The sequence below is a fragment of the Colobus angolensis genome, unplaced genomic scaffold, assembly GCF_000951035.1.
Source record: "Colobus angolensis palliatus isolate OR3802 unplaced genomic scaffold, Cang.pa_1.0 Scaffold62, whole genome shotgun sequence".
Taxonomy (NCBI): Eukaryota; Metazoa; Chordata; class Mammalia; order Primates; family Cercopithecidae; genus Colobus; species Colobus angolensis.
This window is the reverse complement of record NW_012119821.1, coordinates 2,794,305-2,815,553: the sequence shown is the minus strand read 5'-3', so window position 1 is coordinate 2,815,553 and position 21,249 is coordinate 2,794,305. Positions and strand designations below refer to the sequence as shown.

General features: G+C 37.7%; 2 protein-coding genes across 2 annotated transcripts in view; both read left to right on the top strand.

Annotated features, from left to right (window-relative positions):
- The window catches only part of LOC105527368 (TIR domain-containing adapter molecule 2), a 37,770-nt gene extending 16,861 nt beyond the window's left edge, over positions 1-20,909 (top strand). Inside the window, exon 3 of the mRNA XM_011963662.1 lies at positions 18,241-20,909. Within this exon, the coding sequence (XP_011819052.1) occupies positions 18,300-19,007 (708 nt within the window). The 5' untranslated portion in view covers positions 18,241-18,299 and the 3' untranslated portion in view covers positions 19,008-20,909. The remainder of the gene's footprint in view (positions 1-18,240) is intronic.
- LOC105527365 (transmembrane emp24 domain-containing protein 7) overlaps positions 1-20,916 on the top strand; it is a 42,085-nt gene extending 21,169 nt beyond the window's left edge. The window contains exon 4 of the mRNA XM_011963661.1: positions 18,241-20,916. Coding sequence (XP_011819051.1) covers position 18,241 — 1 coding nt within the window. The 3' untranslated portion in view covers positions 18,242-20,916. The remainder of the gene's footprint in view (positions 1-18,240) is intronic.
- Positions 20,917-21,249: the final 333 nt, after the last annotated feature.

Here is a 21,249-nt window from a genome sequence, read left to right as displayed (position 1 = left end):
CCCGCGCTACCTCTCCAGCCCACCCTACCGGACGGCGCGGGTGCTGGCGCTGCTGTCCCCAGTGGGGGCGGGCGGGCAGGCAGGCCTTTTCGTCTCTTGGGTTACTCTGAAGGGAAAATCCGCACAGCTGTCTGCCTTTTTGTTTCATTTTGACTAGAAACCCCATTTTCGAAAAGACACCTCAGAACCATAAGCAAATAGCCCAGAGTCTTAAATGCTCTAAGGGCTCTGGATGAGTCCCTGCCAGGCACACTGAACCAGTGCTGGAGGTTTCAGCGTGGGTTTTTCCTACTTGGCTTTTTGGCCAAAGCTAATTTGGATAAAAATAGTTTGACCGGCAGCTGTGAGCTATTTTTCAGTATATTAGGACCTCACCAGCTTTCCACAGTAGTAAACTTTTTTTTTAAAAAGAAAGTCTTTTAAAATATTCTCACATTTATTACTTTTTTAATTTATCCTTTTAATTTTGGAAAGCAAGGATGAGAAAGGCTATATGATCTGGAGGTAAAAATACACCATTGTATAGAGTTGAAGTGTTATCCCCTGAACCCGCATTGCACGTCTACAAAGGAAAAGAACTTGTCCTTCTCCAAGTGTTTAGTATTCGTTAGATTAGTGTTTTTCAAACAAGCCTGATGGGAAGACGCATTTGGGACTTTTGTTTAAAATGCATGCCCCCTACCTCTGAAAGTTTAATTTGGTAAGCTTGATTTCCAGAATCTGTATTTCTATTTTTTTATTATTTAATTTAATTTTATGTTCTGGGATACTTGTGCAGGTTTGTTACATAGATAAACGTGTGCCATGATGGTTTGCTGCACCTATCAGCCCATCAATCCTTACATTTTAATATTTTGAAGTAGTAGGTTGGTTATCAATGGAGTTAAGCCACTCCATTTTATATTTCATTCAAGTCAGAAAACAGATAAGCAGATATAGGATATTGACACCTGCATTTGAAGCAAAGTAAATGTGACATGTACGTCTTACTGTATGGAACTTGAGGTACAAACCATGTTTACACTGTTGAATCATGCACACCTATCTGTTGAGTCATTTATTCCTTATGATATTCTTAAAATGTATTCATTTAACAAATATCTGCTGTTAAATCTTTTGTCTTTAATCCTCCTAGACCACACATCCCATTCCAGGTCCCACTCCACTACTTTGCTTCTTTTTATAACAAACAAACAAAAATCCTCTTTGAAAGATTTACCTCTAAGTCTCCATTTTCATTTCCCCTGTTTCTTCCTACCCCCTCTCATCTGAGGCTTTTTATCCCCATTACCCCCTACATGGACCTGACATTGCCAATGACCGTCTTGTGAAATCCCGTGTCTGTGCATGGTTCTTATCTTTCCTGACCCCTCAGTAGCATTTGATCACTCCCTCCTCCTTAATCTTCTTTCTTCTTCACTAATGTTCTGCACTAATATTCTTTCTTCTTCACTTGGCTTCCAGGTCACCACATTCTCCTGCATTTCATTCTGCTTCTTTGTGTCTCCAGGCTTCCCCACCACTAAATCTTAGTATGCCACAAAATTCATTTCTTGGCCATATTTTTCTAGCCATGCTTTCTCCCAGGATAATTTTTATCCCAAGCCATATTCCTTGGCTATAAATAACATCTATCAGCTGATGACTTCCAAAATTTTATTTCTAGCTTTACTGCTCTTCTGAGCTCCAGATGTGTATGTCCAGCTGGTTACTCAGCATTTCCATTTGGAAGTCTGATAGGCATTTAAATTTAGTATGGACAGACAGAACTACTGATGCCACACTCACCAAGTTCTCCCTCTGTTTCCCCTCACCTCCCTCCCTTATCTCAATAAACAGCCTCAGTTACTGCCATTCAAGTAGGCTGGAATTCTAGGAAATTACTCTTGACTTCTCTTTTTAGGTCAGACCCCGCATCTAAGCATCCAACAAATTCTCTTCACTCTATCTTGAAACAAAAGATCCCAAATCTGCCTACCTCTCCCTCTCTCTGTAAGCTAAGCCATAGTCCTACCTACATGATTGAGAAGTCTCTGCCTCTGCCCTTCCTCTTCTATAGTCTTTTTCAAACAGCAGTGATTTTTGTCATACATACTCAGAACTTTCATTTCCCTTCAAAACCTTCTCATCAGAATCACAAAAAACAACAACAAAAAACAAACAAAAAACCACACACACACACACAAACAGACTTACAATGGCTTTAAAGCCCTGTATGATCTAGTCCCTGACTATTTCTCTGAACTCGTCTTCTGATTTCCCTCTCACCCACTCCACTGTAGTAACACTGATTGTGCTGCTGTTGCCTTTGCCTGCAGCGGGTCTCTGCTAGACCATTGCACACTGTACTCCCTCACTTCTCTGTTAGCATGCTGCCTCAAAGGTTACTGTGCTATTGTAGCAAGATCTGTTTTGCTGCTGGACTTGTGAGGTAGGTTGCTATTAAATACTGAATGCTACTCTGTAGTATTCCATGAAGCTTATGGCACCTTTAAAACATTGTTGGTTGCTTGAGTTCTCTAATATTAAAAATGCACAACCATTTTTCTTTTTAGCCTAATTTTGATAAGATAGACAGTTTGCCTTTAAATTCTGTGTTTTTATAAAATCTCTTCCTGATTTGGAGATTTGCCCTTTAACATCAGTTTTCATTTTTAGATACAGAAAATGAAAGAAAAATATCCAGTTCACTAAAAGGAGTATTTGGTGGGGACCAGTTACCCCCTCACCCCCACTAATAGGGGCAATAGGAAATAGGAAGCAATAATGTAACATTTGGAGATTCTTTGAATGGTACCAGCAACAGGTAGTTTATGGGAAGAAGAAAAATAAAGACTCTTATTCAGAGAATAATATACAAGTTTCTAAGTTCTGCAGTGACTAAGCCAATATCAGAGTTGTCAAGATTTTATAAGATATTATATACATTCAACTCTTTTTTTTTTTTGAGACAAGGTCTTGCTGTGTTGCCCAGGCAGGCCTTAAACTCATGGGCTCGAGCAATCTTCCCACCTCAACCTCCCAAATAGCTGGGACTAGAGGCACATACCACTGCACCTGGCTCTAGTTCTCTCTTGAGGACTATGTAGAAATGAAAAACAATATTTTCATCTTTATGAAGAGGTGTAGCAACTAAAAGATTGTTTAATTAATAATCCTTATTTCTCATTTTAATCCCTAGGAACTGGTTCTGTTATCAGTAGCACAGGTACTATTGCCCCTTCTTTTAAAGGAAAAGAAGAAAATTCCTTCTCATTTTAGAATTAGGATTTAAGATACTTAAATAAATATTTCCAATATAAGATTAAATAAAATAAGTAGATTTGGAATATGGAACAAAGAGAAAAGTAGGAGGGTTAAGCAGAAGCTAGGAGTGAAGTTATTAATGGTATCAAAACACCTGCCATAAGCTTCTGTCTGTTGGCCAGAGCACTCATTAACCTGGAGCTTCGTAGCAACTGAGTAAAGAGATAGGGTCCACAAGGTGAAAAAGCAGTGCCCAGGTGAAGATCAGATAGAGGCGTTTTTTAAACATTGACTTGCTCAAGGACCTGTTTTAGGTACTATGAAGATGAATGTTCTGTCTTCTGGTCTTCTGGTACTTAAGAAGAGTATTGGAGAAGCCCTATTTGGTTTAGAGTTAGTAAACCCAAGCTCTTGGAATGTTTGCGTATAAATAACAAACAGATGAAATAGAGCTACACCTGGAGATAGGCTGAACTCATTTGGAATGTATAGATAGAGCTTGTAAGGAAGACACTTACCAAAGGCTTTGGAAAAGATATATATATATAAGGAAGATACTATTTAGATGGAAATCAAGTCAACATAATTGACATAATTGTTGACAATTACTGACATAATTGATATTTATAAAAATATAAAGCCTAGAAAATGAATTTTTATTTACTAAAAAACTATTTTTTCAGATTGTATGATCATTGTTTGAAAAAGTGAACATGTATGTGTCTATATATGTACATGTGAAGAACGTGTGAGTTCTTCACATATACATGAAAGAATACATATATACACACACATTTATATATTCTTATGCATATACCATTCACAGAGTATCAATGTTACTTTTTTGGTATTCACTTGGCCCATGAACAACACGGGTTTGTATTATGTGGGTCCCCTCATATGTAGATTTTCTTGAACAAAACATGGATCAAAAATGCAATATTCCAGGATTCAAAAGCCACACATATGGAGAGGTGACTTTTTGTATAGGCAGGCTCTGCAGGCTGACTGTGAGACTTGAGTATTCTTGGATTTTGGTATATTCAGGGGTCCTGGAACCCCTAGAAGCAGTCTTCTCTAACCTTAAGTATACCAAGAGAGGACTGTACTGCATTTTGTTTAACAAAGCTGAAATCATATTCTGTATACTATCTTATAGTCAGTTCTTTTTGCTTTAATTACATTTCATTTTTGTATCATGAGAAGCATTTTCTCATGTCATTAAAATTATAACATTCTAAACATTTTTAATGGTTTGACAGGATTCAATCATATGAATAATGTGACATAGTTAATATTGTCATTCCCCAGTTTTGGGATATTTTGATTTTTACCTCCAGTGGAATTTTAACTAGCTTATGACACTATGTACAAGATCTCTTATGATAATAAAATATAGTCATGTAACTCACACTTCAAATTTGCAAGAAAATGTCTCCATAGATTGCATGACAAGAGAAAGCTAAGCCAGTTTGAGAAACTGACAAAAAGGTCTGTCAACCTAGATAACAGAGAGAGAGGCTCTCTAAAAGAAAAGTAATATTTATTCAGAAATAGGTATTGCAGTGGGATATGTGTTCCATAGTAAACGTGTGTACTCAGGAAGTAAAGGCAGACAAAGATTTTCAAAGTAAAAATGAAGAGGTTTACATCATCGTTTTGAGATAATTATTTTTGGCTTGTGGATAAATAACAAGGGTGGCACCGGTCTGAAGTTGGACAGGAAGTTGCTGGGCAGGTGTTCTCGCAGAAGTACTTTTTGTGTAGGACTGTGATGGCATTTGTGCAAGGTTCTGGTTTTTGTGGCGCCTTTTTCGATAATTCTGGTTACTAGGCGTATATGTATAAGAACCTTTCCTTCATGGCCTTCCCTGGCTCTGATTGTCTGGTTTTTTAACACTAGTGACTCGGTTTTGATTCTGACAGCTCTCACAGACCCATGTGCAGGGAGCTGGAGGAACCAAGTGGAGAAAAGCCTGAGATGGGGTTGGAGCTGAAGTAGTCAGGCTATGCAGGGTATTATCTGTCATATCAAGAAATGTCTATATCAAGCACAGTAGGAAGCCAACGCGGGGCTATCAATGGGAGTGAGTCAAATCAGGTGTGTTGAAAGATCGTCCTTGCCGTTGAGTGGAGAATAGATTAGACTGACTGAGAGTAGGGGACCAATTAGGAGGCTGTGCAGAAGACCAGGGCAGAGGCATTGATCTAGAGTGAAAGTGTGGCAGAGAGGAAACTTGAAATGATTTGAGATTGTCTGTTAGAGTTAGATACACAGGACCTGGTGATCACTTGGAAGTGTCGGAATAGGAGAGTAAGAGGAAGGTGTCAAGGATACCCCAGGTTTTGGGTCAGAACAGGACAGATGATAATGCCATTTACCATGATGGAGAAGTCTGGGAAAATGAGGTGCAAGCTACCTTCCAGGTCAGCAAGTAAGACAAATTAAGAGTGCTGTGCAATACATATTATAAGAGATGTGAACCAGATATTATGGATATACAGAAGATGAGTACTTAATTTAACTTGGAGATAAAAGGAAATGCAATCCTTGAGTAGTGTCTTGAATCATAAAAAGGAGCTATTCATGTAGATAGTTGGGGAAGGGTGTATTCTAAGATGGAACATGGAGGCAAGACATGACGTTTGGGAAAACTAAACAGGTGGATATTAGAAGTCTCAAGAGTAACATGGTAGGAGCAAATGTTATGGATGAAAGGAGAGATTGGATCATAGAGGGCCTAGAATGTTATTCTCATAACATAGAGTTTTTCTTGAAGGCATTAGCGTATTATCAAAGGGATCTTTAAGCAAGAGAAAAACAGGATCAGTTTTCCATTGCAGAAAGATCTACCTAGAAATGATGTAAAGAGGAAAGAGACTGGAGGCAATGAAACTAGTTGGATATTATGGGAATCTGTAATCCTCTAAGGAGGAATAATATAAGTCTTGAACTAAAGCATAGGCAGGGAATGGAGAGAATGGGAAAAGAGACAGATATGTTTAAGAGACAGAGTTTTCAGCAGGACCTAAAGTTTAGTGGGTGGAGTTGTGGGGAGGGTTTGTTTGAATGGGTGAAAGAATATGAGAATAATTTCTAGGTTTCTGTCTTCATAGGTAGAGAGGATATTAGTATCATTAACCAAAGCAGAGAAGATTGAAGAGGAAAGATTGCTTGACTGATTGGTTGATCTATCTGTCTGTCCATCTGTCCATTTACCCTATACTTATTGAATGCCTATTATGTCCCAGGTACTATTAGCTTGACCCAATAAGCAAACTCTGGTCAACAGAGGGAATGACTGTACCAAGCCCAGTTTGATATCTATCACTCATACTAGTTCTTGTGGCCCAGTCTCCCTTGGAATCATGTCAGAGCGGTGTGCAGAGTCAGGGGTGCTACAAACCTAGAGAAGGGAGTGCTGTTTGGAAACAAGTCACAGACTGAATTGAGTCTGTATCTGTCATCTCAGATGGGGATGAGCTTGTCTCCTAAAAAAATCTCCTAAAGTCATGATACGCCTTTAGCCATCATTTATTTCAGTTTATCCAATTGTGAGTCAGTCCTCCTCCTCCCAGGCTGCAAGGGTATTTATGGTACCTTCTTAATGCCAAAAGATTTCACCAATTCCTAATTGCCTGCTTTTGTATCCTCTTTTTCTGTGGTCATTTCCTGAAAGTACTTTTAGCCAAAACATCTATCATATATTTTTTTTCTAACAGATCTAGCCACTGTCACTTTTATGTAGTCGTTATGCATGAAAACTGTTTGCTAGAAAACAACATTTTGGCACACAGTATAAACACCTTGTCAAGCTGCCATTCAGACTGAGGAAAACTTAGTAAGTTGAATAATTTTGTATTTGTTGGCTAAGAGCCAGTGACAGAACTTAGTCTCCTAAGCTGACTAATCTACTAGCAAAAAATGTATAACTCTGCTATTTGGTATTTAAACACACATGCTTACATACATTTGTTTATTTAAAATTATAAAAAGACATCTAAGACAAACAGTGCTCTCATGGATTGGTATTGCATAAGAAAGCACACAACCATATGTGTGTTTGGGTGTATGTGAATATGTATGTATACATACACACACTTTCAAGCAAGCGTATGCAAAGATGCACATATTCAGTGTAATTTTAACACAGAATTGGGATCATACTGTAAGTATTATAGTATATTTTAATTTGATCACTTTAAAAAAATAAGTAAGTAGATAATGTTACAAAGGTCATTTTAGTCAGAGGAAACACATTTCAGGCATGGATGAAGTTGCAGAGCTGAGAAGGCTGAGTATCCTGGCAGAAGAGAAAAGGACCAAGCCTGATACCCACATTTTTGAAAAATGTTTTTATATAGTAATAACATAGAACACAAAAGCGCATAGAGCAAAGTATATAGTTGAATAAATAAACAATCACCCATGTAACCATTTTCTGGCCTACAGTCATTTTTCCCAAAGATTTTTTCTTTTCCCCGCTACTCTGCAGTACCTTTTTTGTTGTACATCAAGTGTCCATATATGTGTGAATCTGTTTCAGAGCTCCTTATCCCATTCTATTAGCAATTTGTCTAACATTTTGCCGAATTACATTGTCTTCATTATTGTAACTTTATAGTAAGTATTGATGCCCAATAGAGCAAGTCCTCCCAACTTATTCTTCCAAGTGTATTGACTATTCTTACCCTTTATATTTCCATAGAAATTCTGGAATTGAACCTGTAAAACTCAACTTAAAAAAGTCTTGTTGGGATTTTGATTAGTATTGCATTGAATCTATATATCAGTTTAGAGAGAATTGGCATCTTTACTATATTGAATATTTCAAATAATAAACATGATATATATGTGCATTTATTTAGTATTTTCCTTTTATATTTTATCTCATTAATATTTCTGTGTGGAAATCTTGCCCCTTTTTTTGGTTAGATGTATGCCCAACTATTTGATATTTTTTGATCTATTGAAAAATGACATTTTTTGTAATTGTATCTTTTATCTTTGTTATTGATATTCAAAAATAACAATCAAATTGTTTATGTTGACCTTATTATATCCATGTTCTTGCTAAACTTGCTTGTCTTTTAGTAGTTCTGGTAATTTTTTAAATTTTCAGATGATAGAAGACCCTTTTATTTCCAGTTTGCTGAGAGTTTTTATAATGAATAGCTGTTAAATTTTATCAAAAGATTTTTAGTTTTAATTGTCAATGTGATTAGTTACATTTTGTTGTTGTTGTTGTTGTTGTTGTTGTTTGAGACAGGATCTCGTTCTGTCACCCAGGCTGGAGTGCAGTGATGACAGGATCTCGGTTCACTGCAACCTCCGCCTCCTGGGTTCAAGCAATTCTCCTGCCTCACCCACCTAAGTAGCTGGGATTGCAGGTGTGTGGCACCACACCTGGCTAATTTTTGTATTTTTAGTAAAGATGGAATGTTTTGCCATGTTGGTCAGGTTGGTTTTGAACTCCTGGCCTTAAAATGATCTGCCCATCTTGGCCTCCCAAAGTGCTGGGATTACAGGCATGAGCCACCACACCCAGCCACATTGATCAATTTTTACCTGTTAGATCAACCTTGCATCCCTAAAATAAACCCAACTTGGTTGTGATGTATTATCCTTTTTATAAAAAGCATCCATTTTTCTAATATTTTGTTTATGATTTTTGAAGTAATCATGAGTTAGATTGATCTGTAATTTTCCTTTTTGTAATATTCACATCAGTCCTTGGTGTCATGGTTATGCTGGCCTCATAAACATGAGTTGGGGAATGTTTCCTCTTTTTTAATCTTCTAGTTTTATTATTTTATTCTTTACATATTTGATAGACTTCCCTGGCTACCATTTGAACCTGGAGTTTTCTTTTTGGGGAGATTTCCAATTATGAATTTATATCTTTAATAATAATTGAGAGAGAGGATTAGGAAGAATAGCTAGTGGGTGCTGGGCTTAATACCTAGGTGATGGGATGATCTGTGCAGCAAACCATCATGGCACACATTTATGTATGTAGTAATCCTGCATATCCTGTAAATGTACCTCTGAAGTTAAAAGTTGAAGGAAAAAAATAATTGAATTCAGGTTATTTCTTCTGTGTCTGTTTTGAGAAGTTGTCTATTTCTGGGAATGTGTTTATTTCATCTCAGTTCTCACTTTTGTTTATATATGCTTGGTCATAATCTTTTTATTACATTTTAGGGTCTGCAAGATCATCACTGAGATCTCATTTTCATTTCTGACATTCGTTATTTGTGCTTTCTTTCACTGTGTATATGACTCTAGATTAGCAGCTATTTTCTTTCAGCACATTAAAGCTATTATTATTTCTCCTGAGAAGCATTTTATTGTTGCATCTTTTAAGGTAATCTATTTTCTCTTGCTGTTTTTAAGACTCTTTTCTTTGCTATTGGCTCTTAGCAGTTTTACTGTGTTGAAGCTAGATGTGGTTTTCTTTTTATTTATTTTCCTTGAGTTTCATAGGACTTTTAAAAATGTGTGATTTGATGTCTTTCTTTAATATTGCAGATTCTTCACATTATCTCTTAAATTACTGCTTCGGTTTAATTCTCTCTGTTTTCATTTGGGACTCCAATTTACATATTTGTTATACCTTCTAATTGTATAGTTGTCCTGTATAGCTTTTACCTGCTTTCTTGTATTTTACATTCTTTTTTTTTTCTCTGCCTTATTCTGAAGGGTTTTTTCTAGCTTGTTTTCTAGTTCGTGAGTTCCTTCTTCTGCTGACCTAATCTAATGATAAATCCACTCATTCAATTCTTAATTTCAATGACCATATTTTTCAATTTTAGTTTTTTTTTCTTACCTGCCATGCCTTTTTAAGCTTGTAGTTATCTGACAAAATTCTCAATCTTTCCTCCCCTTGTGCAATCATAGTTATTAATAAAAGTTTGAAATCTACATAGATTTATTTCTATTGTCAGCTGCATTTGCTGGTTTTCTTGTCGTCTTCCAGAGAGGATTTAATTTTTGCTTCTGCCAGATTCCTGGCAGCAGTAACAATCTGTGATCACTTTAATCTGGTTTTGGTGATGGGGTTATTAAAAAGAGTGCTTCAATTCCTGGGAGGATCAGTCTGCTTTTAGATCACCCTTACACCTAGGTGTAGCCTTCAGGGTCCCAACCCAAAGCACATTAGTGGAATCACACTTTTGTCTCATTAGCCATGAGGGGCTGTCAAAAGGCACAGCACCAGCTTTCTTCCTCTGGACTTGAAAAATTCTCTAGGGGGAAAGTTGTCTCTGGGTTTCTGTCTTCTGGATTTGTGTTCCATAATTCTTCACTATGTCAGTAGTTCTCTGATGCTTCAAGCCTATTTTTTTTTTCTGTTTTGTCTAGCTTTTCTAGTTATCCTCAGCAGTAGCATTGATCCAAATTACCTAGTCCACCAGTACTAGAAGTGGAAGCTTCAAAGAGCCACATTTTGATATTTGAGAAACAGGCCAAGAAAGAGCATTTAGTAAAGGAGACTGAGAAGGAGGAGATGCGAGAGACAGAGACATGACGATATAGTTAAATGGATCTTGGGAAATGCCTTTCGTGACTTTAAAGCCATAATACAGAGTTAAATATCTTTTCATAGGAGTTTTTTCCTCTTTCCATTGTAGCCTATATCTTTGGAAGAGAAAGATAAGATGATGGTTCTAAAGGGAAAGATACAAAACAAGTACAACCTGCAAATAAAAGCAGGAGAGCAAAAGTGGAAACAGAAGAACCTGAAAAATCTTAAAGAAAACTGATTGTCAGCAGCTGAGCCATCTGTATACATCTGTAGCTAATAGATAGGATATGGATGGCTAATAAAGGAAGTGAACTTGAGTTTTTAATACAGTGTATCCCCTGAAAGGATTTCCCTCGTTAAAACAAAAACCAAACTAAAGCAATTTAGAAAATGTACATTAATATTGCTTTCTGTCAATAAGGCAATCAACTTGTATAGAAATTTCTGAATCCAGGTATGGGAAGCACTATGGAAAGTTTTCGTATTTCATTTCTTGATAGTTAGATAATGGTCCTTTTGTCTACTTTGTAATCTTTTCTGTTTTCCATATTATGTATAATGCATATGTCATATTTATATTCACTTAACTTTTTCTTTTTTTTGAGACAGTGCCTTGCTCTGTTGCCTAGACTGGAGTGCAGTGATGCAATCATGCCTCACTGAAGCCCCAAACACCTGTGCTCAAGTGATCTTCATGCTTTTTAAACTTATTTATTAAATGTTTTTTGTAGTCATGGGGTCTTGCTGTGTTGCCCAGGCTGGTCTCAAACTCCTGGCCATAAGTGATCCTCCCACCTCGGCTTCTCAAAGTATTGGGATTACAGGCATGAACAACTGTGCCAGACCCTATATTCACATAGTTTTTAAAAAAATGTAGCATAATTGATCATTTTAAAACTCCAACAAAATATATTTTGATTGGTTACTTTCTATTCTGGTTGAGTCAATGATTTATATAATAGGGATGATCAAAAGCTATCTTTTTGGCTATCTCTAAAGCTACAGAATTCTGTCATATCTTTGGAGCTGTCTAATTTATTCATTCCAAAAGCATTTCTTGAATGCTAACTATATGCTAGGCTCTGGGAATACAGTGATGAATAAGACAAGTTGATCCTTGTTCTGATCGAGTTTACAGTATAGAGGGAAAGATGAGAAACTAAGCAGATAACCATACACATAAATAATTAATTGTGATTAGTGCCATGAAGGAAAGATACAGAGTGCTAGGCTTTGATAGTTCCCATAACTCTAACCTTTCTAATGCAAGCTCTAATAGCTAAGAATGAAAAGTATAGGTACTGGCTTACTCTAACTGTAACTAAATGCCAATAGGTAATATTTGATATTTGATAATCCTTTTATTTAGGCTGGGCCTTTGCCATCCTTATTGATTCTCTGCAGTCCCCCAAAGAAAGAAAACAAATGGCAGCTGATTCTCAAGAATGTTATTTCAATCTAAGATCAAGATTCTACTCATTCTGTACTCAAATTCTACTCATTCTGTTCCTGAAAATACTTATTACCCTAGATGTGATTTTCTAATATTTGCAGTGTCTAAGAAGTCTAAGAATAGTCTACATGTTTCTCATCTGGCTGGCACGGATCTGTTCTATTGTGTCCTGACAGCTCGGCAGAGCTTGGCACACTCCGGTGCTGAAGTTGAGGGATCAGCAAACTTTTTGTAAAGGGCCAGGGAGTAAATATTGTAGGCTTTATGGGCTATATGGTTTCTGTTGCAATATTCAACTCTGCCTTTGTAGTATGAAGTAAGCCACAGACACATACATCAATGAAGGGACATGTCTGCCTTCCAATAAAAATTTATTTACAGAAGCAGGTGGTAGAGTGTGTTTTGGATGTTGTATCAATCACAGTTTAGTTGTGAACAACAGAATCTACTCTAGCTAGTTTAAGTAGAAAGGTATGTATTATGAGATATTGCAAGATGTACAGTATTACTGGGAAAGTTGAAGAACTGCACTCTAGGCTAGGTTTCTAGAAACACCTCTCAAAGCCACATAACAGACTTGTCTACTCGCCTGGGGCTTTTGGCACACTCAGAAGCCTCCTGCCAAATCAGGAAGCAGCCAGCTCCTTAATTACACCAACCCTACCAGAATCATAGCCAGCAAAACAGGTGCTTCATGTTCTACCTCCTGGCATATTTAACTCAGACATGTAAGTACATCCGATTGGTGAACTTAAATTACATTTAGGAAACCTAGCATCGAGGGAGTCTGGGAGATAAAAGTTTTTAGTACTTGTGGTACAGAAAGTACAGGAAGATACAGTAAAAAGAGATAAATTTTGGATGAACAAATCTTTAGTAGATACTGCAGCAGATCCACAGAACACCCCTTTGGCTAATTAACGTCATGGACACCCTTCTTTTCAAACCTAAACTTCTAGACAACAGCAATAGCTGTAATGGTATGCTATCTCCCAATATAATGCAACTCTCCTTCATATAAACAGAAGTGGACTCACCCTCTCTCTAAAAGGTACAACCTGAAGTCCCATAGGTCACTGTATCATCTGTAATATTCATCACAGACATTATCCTGTGACCCAGCACACTCAAGAGTTAAGTGTCCTATTTCTCTTCAGAAAAGGAGCAGTGGTGGAGAGACAGAGCTTACCCAGTGCCCAAGAGGATAAGACCTTAATTCTAAGAAGCTTCTACACACGTATTCACCCTCTTTCTCTTTACTAGCAAATTCCCTTCAGTTTGTAAGCGTTCCAAGTATTTCTTCTCTTAATGAAAGCCTCTCCTGACCCTGCATTTAGTTGTGTGAGTATCGGCCTTTCCTTTCCCTCTCAGCCAACCTTTTCCTCTGAATGTCAAGGTGCTAAATGCAGTGCATGCTGACTTCTTGGCAGCCATGGGTGCTGACCACTGCTGAAGCCCTCTCCTCCCTTGGCTTTCAGATCCCATTCTGGGTCTGATTTTCCTGCTGCTCCTGGGCCACTCCTGCTCCATTATGGACCCTCACCCTGCATATGCTCTTCAGTCATTGATTCTGTCTTTAGGTCTCTCTCCTCTCTTTTCACTACCTATTCTCAGTTACTCACGTGATTTAAGCAAGCACCTAACTTGTATCCCCAATCCAAAATGATCTTTTATGCCCCAGACCTACATGTCCAAGTGCCTCCTGGACAATTCTTGGAGGCCATGGGCACGCAAGCTCCATAGGTCCCAGACTGGATTACTTGGTCATCCCCAACGCACTTCATCCTGATTATATTGCTTTTCCCAGTGAATGGCACCACCATCCACCAAGTTACACAAGGCACAAGCTTGGAAGGCATCCCTGACTCTTCCCTCTCTGCCACCCCCATTACCTCCTACATATCTTTGTCTCCACTATCACTTCGTCTGTTTGGGGCTCTGCTTTCTCACCTGTACTATTGTAGCAGCCTCTTAACTAACTGTTCTCCCAGTCTAGCATCTTCCAGTCCTGCAGCCTAGTTTCTTTACAAACCTAAACTTCCAGACAACAGCAGTAGCTATAATGGTATGCCATCTTCCAATAGAATACAACTCTCTTTCATATAAACAAAAGTGCACTCACCTTCTCTCTAACAGGTACAACCCAAAGTCCCATAGGTCACCATATCATCTGTAATACTCATCATCAACAATTTTAGGGCTATTTTAACCTGCATCAAGTCAGACCAGATCACTCGTATTTAACACCTACCAGGTGCTATCTGTCTGCCAGCATGATGAAAGCCAAAGTCCAGAGCAAAATACCTTAGGTTCCTTATAAGGAACCTCTTTTAATCTAGTTTACCTTTCCCCTGCTCTCACTTCTTTCCCTTCTTCTTCTACCTCCTCCTTCGTGGACTTGAGCCATAAATATCTGGTGCAAAATGATTCTAACATACAGTCTTTGCCCTCTGCTACCTCAGTGTTATTTCAAGTGCTGTTTCCGCTACCTAGAAAATGTCCACCTGTCTTTGTCTTGCAAGTGTAAAGTGTCCCCTGCTGCAGATGGCCCTCCTGAGTGCTTTCATGGCACCTGATATTCTGAATAAAGCACCTGTGCAGTGGGTCCTAATTGTCTTGTTTAATTGTCCTGGCTTCACATCTCTAAAACCTAGCATGTTTGGCTGCAGAGTGAGTTTCCAAGAAAATATTTATTAATAACAATAAAACATTAACAATAAAACTTATTAATTGAACACAGGAATCTTGATTTTACAAATATTTGCCACAAGATGGTGCTGTTCAGATATGAAAGAAAAAGGCTCTCCAAGGCCGAAGGATTCAGTACCAGGTGAAATTACTTTAAATATGTTACAATTTTAATATTGCTACACTCATCGGTCACCGTACTTGACCATCATAAGCATTTGAAGTCAATTAAGTACTGTCTTTCTCTTGAATTGTTTTCTTTCCTTAGCAGCTGGGGTACCACTCTCTTCTGGTTTTCCATCAACCCATCAACCTTCCTGACTAGTTCTTTTCTGCCTCCTTTGCTGGTTCTTTCTGTTCTGTTTTGTTTGTTTTTTTCCCAACACTCTACTTTTATTAATGGTTTTATTAATGGTTTATGAATTGCATGCTGTCATAGCAGTAATGGGTAGAAGTGACTAACAAATTGCCATAAATCTAAAATACAGGTCATCAACTATCCAAAAATCATTTGTAACATGATACAAATAAAAAATCACTGCAGGAATAGTTAATCTTAGTAATAATGACCACAATAACTCCACCTTCATAATGTTGGCGTACCATAGGGCTCAGCTTTCTTTTTCTATCTATACTCACCTCCTTAAAATCCTGTGTAGTCTTTTATGATCTTATATTGTCTTTTTCAAATACTATCTATACAAAGATAAAGGTCAAATATGCATCTCCCCATTGGACCTTTCTCCTACACTACAGACTGTATATTCAATGCCTAGACAACATCTTCAGCAAATCTTCTCAGTTCTACTTTCAAAATATGCCCCAAATGTAGCCACGTCTCACCACTTTTGCTACTGCCATCCTGGTTCAAGTCATCATCTTGTTACTGTTGGGTTTCTGCAACAGACTCCTAACGAGTGTTCCTGCCTCCACCCTTCCCTTCCTGCCTTCTATTCGCAATGCAGCAACCAAAGTGATCCTATGAAAACTAGTCAGATCGTGTCACCCCTCTGCTCAAAATCCTCCCCTGGCTTCTCTTGCTTATCTCCTTCTAGGCTACCCTTGGCTCCCTCCAGCCCCACAGCCCCCCTTTGCAGTTTCTATTTTTTCCTAATAGTGTTTGGATCCTTGATTTGTCTATAGCCTCCCTTTTTTATCTAATTCTGTTAATTTATCTCATCTTTGCTATTTTTGTTTCATTGATTACATATTCTTTTTAGTACCTCCTAGAGCAAGGGTACTCAAAGTGCTTGTCCATGATAATCTAAGAAGCATACACCAGAATGTAAACTGTGCTGCTTCCTGCTTTGAAAGTGTCTTGCTAGGAAAAAAAATGTCAGCTGAACTAAACAGCATAATTAGTGATGTAGTTGATTTACATCCTGGCACAATCTGCTTATATCTTCATTGGTAAGAAACAGTTCAGAGACTGGCATCTTGTTCGTGGACTACACTTTGAGTAGCACCATCCTAAAATGTAAACATTTGTTGTATAAATTTTTTAGCTTCTTTTTTATGTATTTAATAGCAATAATAGCTGCTAACATTTATCGAGTACTTACTATGTGCCCAGCACCATTCTAAGCCATTTTGATCTTCATAAACCCCTAAGGATAGGGACTATAATTATTTTACAGATAATGGAATCAAAGCAAAACTGTATTGATTAATTTATACAAAATCAGTGATTTTATAGCAGGAAGGGGATTTACACTCAGGCAGTCTGATTCCAGAGTGCATAGTCTTCATGAAATGGAATTTAAATCTGTTTTGTGTGCTATGATTCTTCTTTATATTCTTTTATATTTCCTGTAATATTTTACATATTTACCATAGCATATTTGCCATGTTGTTTTTTTTCTTTCATTCCTCTTCTGTTTAATATAGAGAATTCTACTGGGGTCCTCTTTTGCATAGATATAAAGTGGATACATTCTGGACTCTCCTTCCTTCTTATCTCAGATAAGATCTTCCCTTCAGAACTTTAGTTTAAGGGCACCATTTGGATTGATTATGTTTCTTCACATTTCTGTTTCCTGAGGGGATGGATATGATTCACTCTGTTGGGCTTTGGTGAATAGTAATTGGTAGTTTTCGTCTTATGTCTTTTCTGGGGCAAGGGATAGAGTTGGGGTGTCATTCTATCAAGTTGTAAGTTTTTTTTTTTTTTAAAAAAAAAGCTCAGCCCTACGGAGAGCAATTTGACCAAATGAATCACTGTTCCAAATGGAAATCCCATTGGGGGAATTGTTCTATAGATAAATTTGCACACATATGAAATGCTTTTTGTACAGAATTATCCATTGCAGCATAGTTTGTCTTAGAAGTAGACTGGAAACAACTCACATATCCAAGAACAGGGAATGATTATGGGATAGCCACATGCTGCATGATTATGTAGTTGGAAATAAGAAGAAGTTCTCTATGTGCTGTTATGGAAAGCCCTGCAGATATAAAGGGAAAAAGCAATGTATACTAATGTTTATCTATCCACTGCTGTTTGGCATTTATATGTCATGTATACGTATGAATAATGATACTTTTTTTGAAAAGAATAACAAGAATATTCTTTCAAAATATTCTTATTTTGAATTTTGGGACATTTTTGAAAAAAGGAAAGAAAAATAATATATGTTCATAGAAAAACAGTGGAAAGATGCAGGAGAAACTGATAAAAGTGGTCACCAGCAGGAGACCATGGGGATAAGTAACAGAATGGATGGAGACACACCACCACCTTTTTTTAAAAAAAAGTAAATGAAAATATATATACATACACATTTTAATTTTTAAAGCCCGGCCTGGACCCTTTATTTAACATACCCTTCAACTGCCTCTGAGAGCCCTTGTGAAGCTTACAAAAGACTAGTAGTTTAGGCCGGGTGCGGTGGCTCAAGCCTGTAATCCCAGCACTTTGGGAGGCCGAGACGGGCAGATCACGAGGTCAGGAGATCGAGACCATCCTGGCTAACACGGTGAAACACCGTCTCTACTAAAAAATACAAAAAACTAGCCAGGTGAGGTGGCAGCGCCTGTAGTCCCAGCTACTCGGGAGGTTGAGGCAGGAGAATGGCGTGAACCTGGGAGGCGGAGCTTGCAGTGAGCTGAGATGCGGCCACTGCACTCCAGCCTGGGTGACAGAGCCAGACTCTGTCTCAAAAAAAAAAAAAAAGACTAGTAGTTTAGCTTCCCAATTATCTGTTTGTCATTTATGTAGTTGGATCTGTCTGTTATAATCTTTTTGAGCTTTTCAGGTTGAATGAAAGTTTCCATTTTTAATGTTTTGATTAAATTTATAATATTCTTCTGTTTTGTTACTTCTTTTAGATGGAAAAGAAATGCTGAGAAATACATAAAGTTTTCCTCTTCTGCCTTGGATATTTATAATGGGTATCGGGAAGTCTAAAATAGATTCTTGCCCTCTTTCTCTCTCTTGGGGTAAAAGGCACAGTGTGGATACCAGTCCAGGATATCATGAGTCAGATTCCAAGAAGTCTGAAGATCTATCCTTGTGTAATGTTGCTGAGCACAGCGATATAACAGAGGGGCCAACAGGAAAGCAGGAGGGAGCTCAAAGCATGGAAGACATGCTTAAAGAAGAAGCTGAAGAAGAAGTGTTCCTCAAATTTGTAATATTACATGCAGAAGATGACACAGATGAAGCCCTCAGAGTCCAGAATCTGCTACAAGATGACTTTGGTATCAAACCCGGAATAATCTTTGCTGAGATGCCATGTGGCAGACAGCATTTACAGAATTTAGATGATGCCGTAAATGGGTCTGCATGGACAATCTTATTACTGACTGAAAACTTTTTAAGAGATACCTGGTGTAATTTCCAGTTCTATACGTCCCTAATGAACTCTGTTAACAGGCAGCACAAATACAACTCTGTTATACCCATGCGGCCCCTGAACAACCCCCTTCCCCGAGAAAGGACTCCCTTTGCCCTCCAAACCATCAATGCCTTAGAGGAAGAAAGTCGTGGCTTCCCTACACAAGTAGAAAGAATTTTTCAGGAGTCTGTGTATAAGACACAACAAACTATATGGAAAGAGACAAGAAATATGGTACCAAGACAATTTATTGCCTGAGATGAAACATATGACATGTGGCTGGCTCCTGTTTTGTAAACCAAATGATTAATCTTCACTTGAGAAAGCAGTTTCTAGGAAATGTTTAAATAGAAGAGAGTCTTAGCCTTAAAGAAACCTATGGAGCACAAGAAAGATAAATTTCTGCAGGACAGTCTATAAAATTGTGGTACTTTTTGATGTTTCGGTAAACTTGACATTGTCAGTTTCAAGGACTTTTCTTTCACAATTTTCCTAGGTCATGGATATGAAAAAGAAATTCTCAATCCGTATTCCTCGTACTGAACCTTGAACAAAAACTTGTATGACAGACATTTTTAAAAATGTGACAACACTTTTATTCTCTGAATTTTGATCTCAAAGGACACAGAAAAAAAATGGCCTTAGGAGATCTGATCACACTTCCTCCTGAGACGCGTCTCATGGATGTTGCAATAAGCTTTCGGGTACTATCACCTAGAAATATGAATTGCCAGAATAGAACATTTAGCATATTGAGTGTTGATGCATATAAAATCAGAAATAGATGTGAGAATGGTGTAACTTTTTAAAAGAACCCAGTCAAATGTATTTTCTGCTGAAATCTGCATGTTCAGAGGCATTTCCCACCACCGATTCACACAGCCCATTTGATAGTGTGGTAGTCAGAGACTTCATGGAGTGGTGTTCAGATGTCCCCTGGGGCTTAAAGCTCTTCGTATTAGTCATCATCTGTAACTATGGCTTTATTTGCAGAGCTTCTAAAAGGCGTATAACTGTGTGAGTGGCCAGATACTCACTTTTAAAATCAATAACCTCTCTTATGGAAGCTTTAAAGAAGTTTCCCTCACACACAATCCTCTTCTCAGGAGGTATTTCTCATTTAGGTCTTCAAAGTAGCCTGACTGTGTGCATGTGTGTGTGTGATGGGTTATTTGTAAAGACTTTGGATAGAAGGAGATGTATTTTATTACCTCCTGTTCTAGAGCCCCATGCTTCTAACAAGTCAGAGAGGCCCCAAACAGGATTGTTTCTTTTCACCACAGCCCTTCTGCCCATCTGAGATTGAGGGAGCGTCGTCCACTTGCGATCAGGGATGGGGTGGAGAATGGGTCATGTCATGTAATGAGAAAAACACTCTTTAGGATCATGAGACCTGGTTCTAGTCCAATCTCTGCCACTGAGGATGAATGTAACTGTGGGCACACTATTTACCCTCCTTTATATGTGAAATGAAAGGGTTGAATTGATGGATCTCTAAAGGCCTTTGTCCTCTATGAGGATGTGAAAAACTAGGAACCACAAAAGGGAACAAGCAAAAAAGTTCGGATTTGATAAAGTGATATATAATAATTGCAGAAGGCTTTATATATGCTTATAATGAAAATATCTTTTTTGTATATTGACAGCATAATTGATTTTTAATGCTGTCATTACACTTTTAAAGTCACAGAAAAAAATATACATGCTTTTTCAGGTTTTCTTAAAAATAAATGTTTATAGAGATCCTTGAGTAAAGACATTTTGCTTAATTTCTTTCTTCTTATCCCCACTTGTATATCCCCTACCAGTACTGGGATCTGCATGCATCTTTTTGCAGTTACCTCTTCATAGCCATGAACCAAAGCGTTCTATGGGGAGCATGCAAGTAAGTCAAGCCTCCTATTCTGTTAGTACTTACTAGAGGAGGAGATTGTTTTCATTGCATGGCGACATTTTCTTAGCCTTAGCGTTCTGATAGTAGCTGACTACTCACTTCTCTTTTTCAGTTTTCATAATAAGTATTCATTTTTTTGCCATAATGCTTCCTGTAAAGCCAATTTTATATACTAATAAAACATGAACTGCCCACTCTTCATGTCTGCCAAACTTTGGGCAATTGATGCTAAATGGTATTTTTAAAATAAATGTTTTTATTCTTTACTCTTGACTAAACTTGTTTATTTTCAACTCCAATGAAGATTGTGGAAGAGCGTTTTGAAATGAAGCATCAATTTGTACTTCATAGAGCACCAGACACAATGTCTCAACCAATTTGGAGTTCCATATTTTTTTATGATGAAGAAAAATGTTAAGTGCTGAATTATTATATATGTTGAAATTATCAATTGTAACAAAATAGCTAAACTGAGGATGAAAACAGGTAAAGGTGTGGGCTTAGTCATGTGTTTGTGTGTTGTGTACATATGTGCATGTGCACACACACATATCTAAGTGCATACACATATCAGGAAATCTGGGAAATTTTGCACCATGCTGAGGA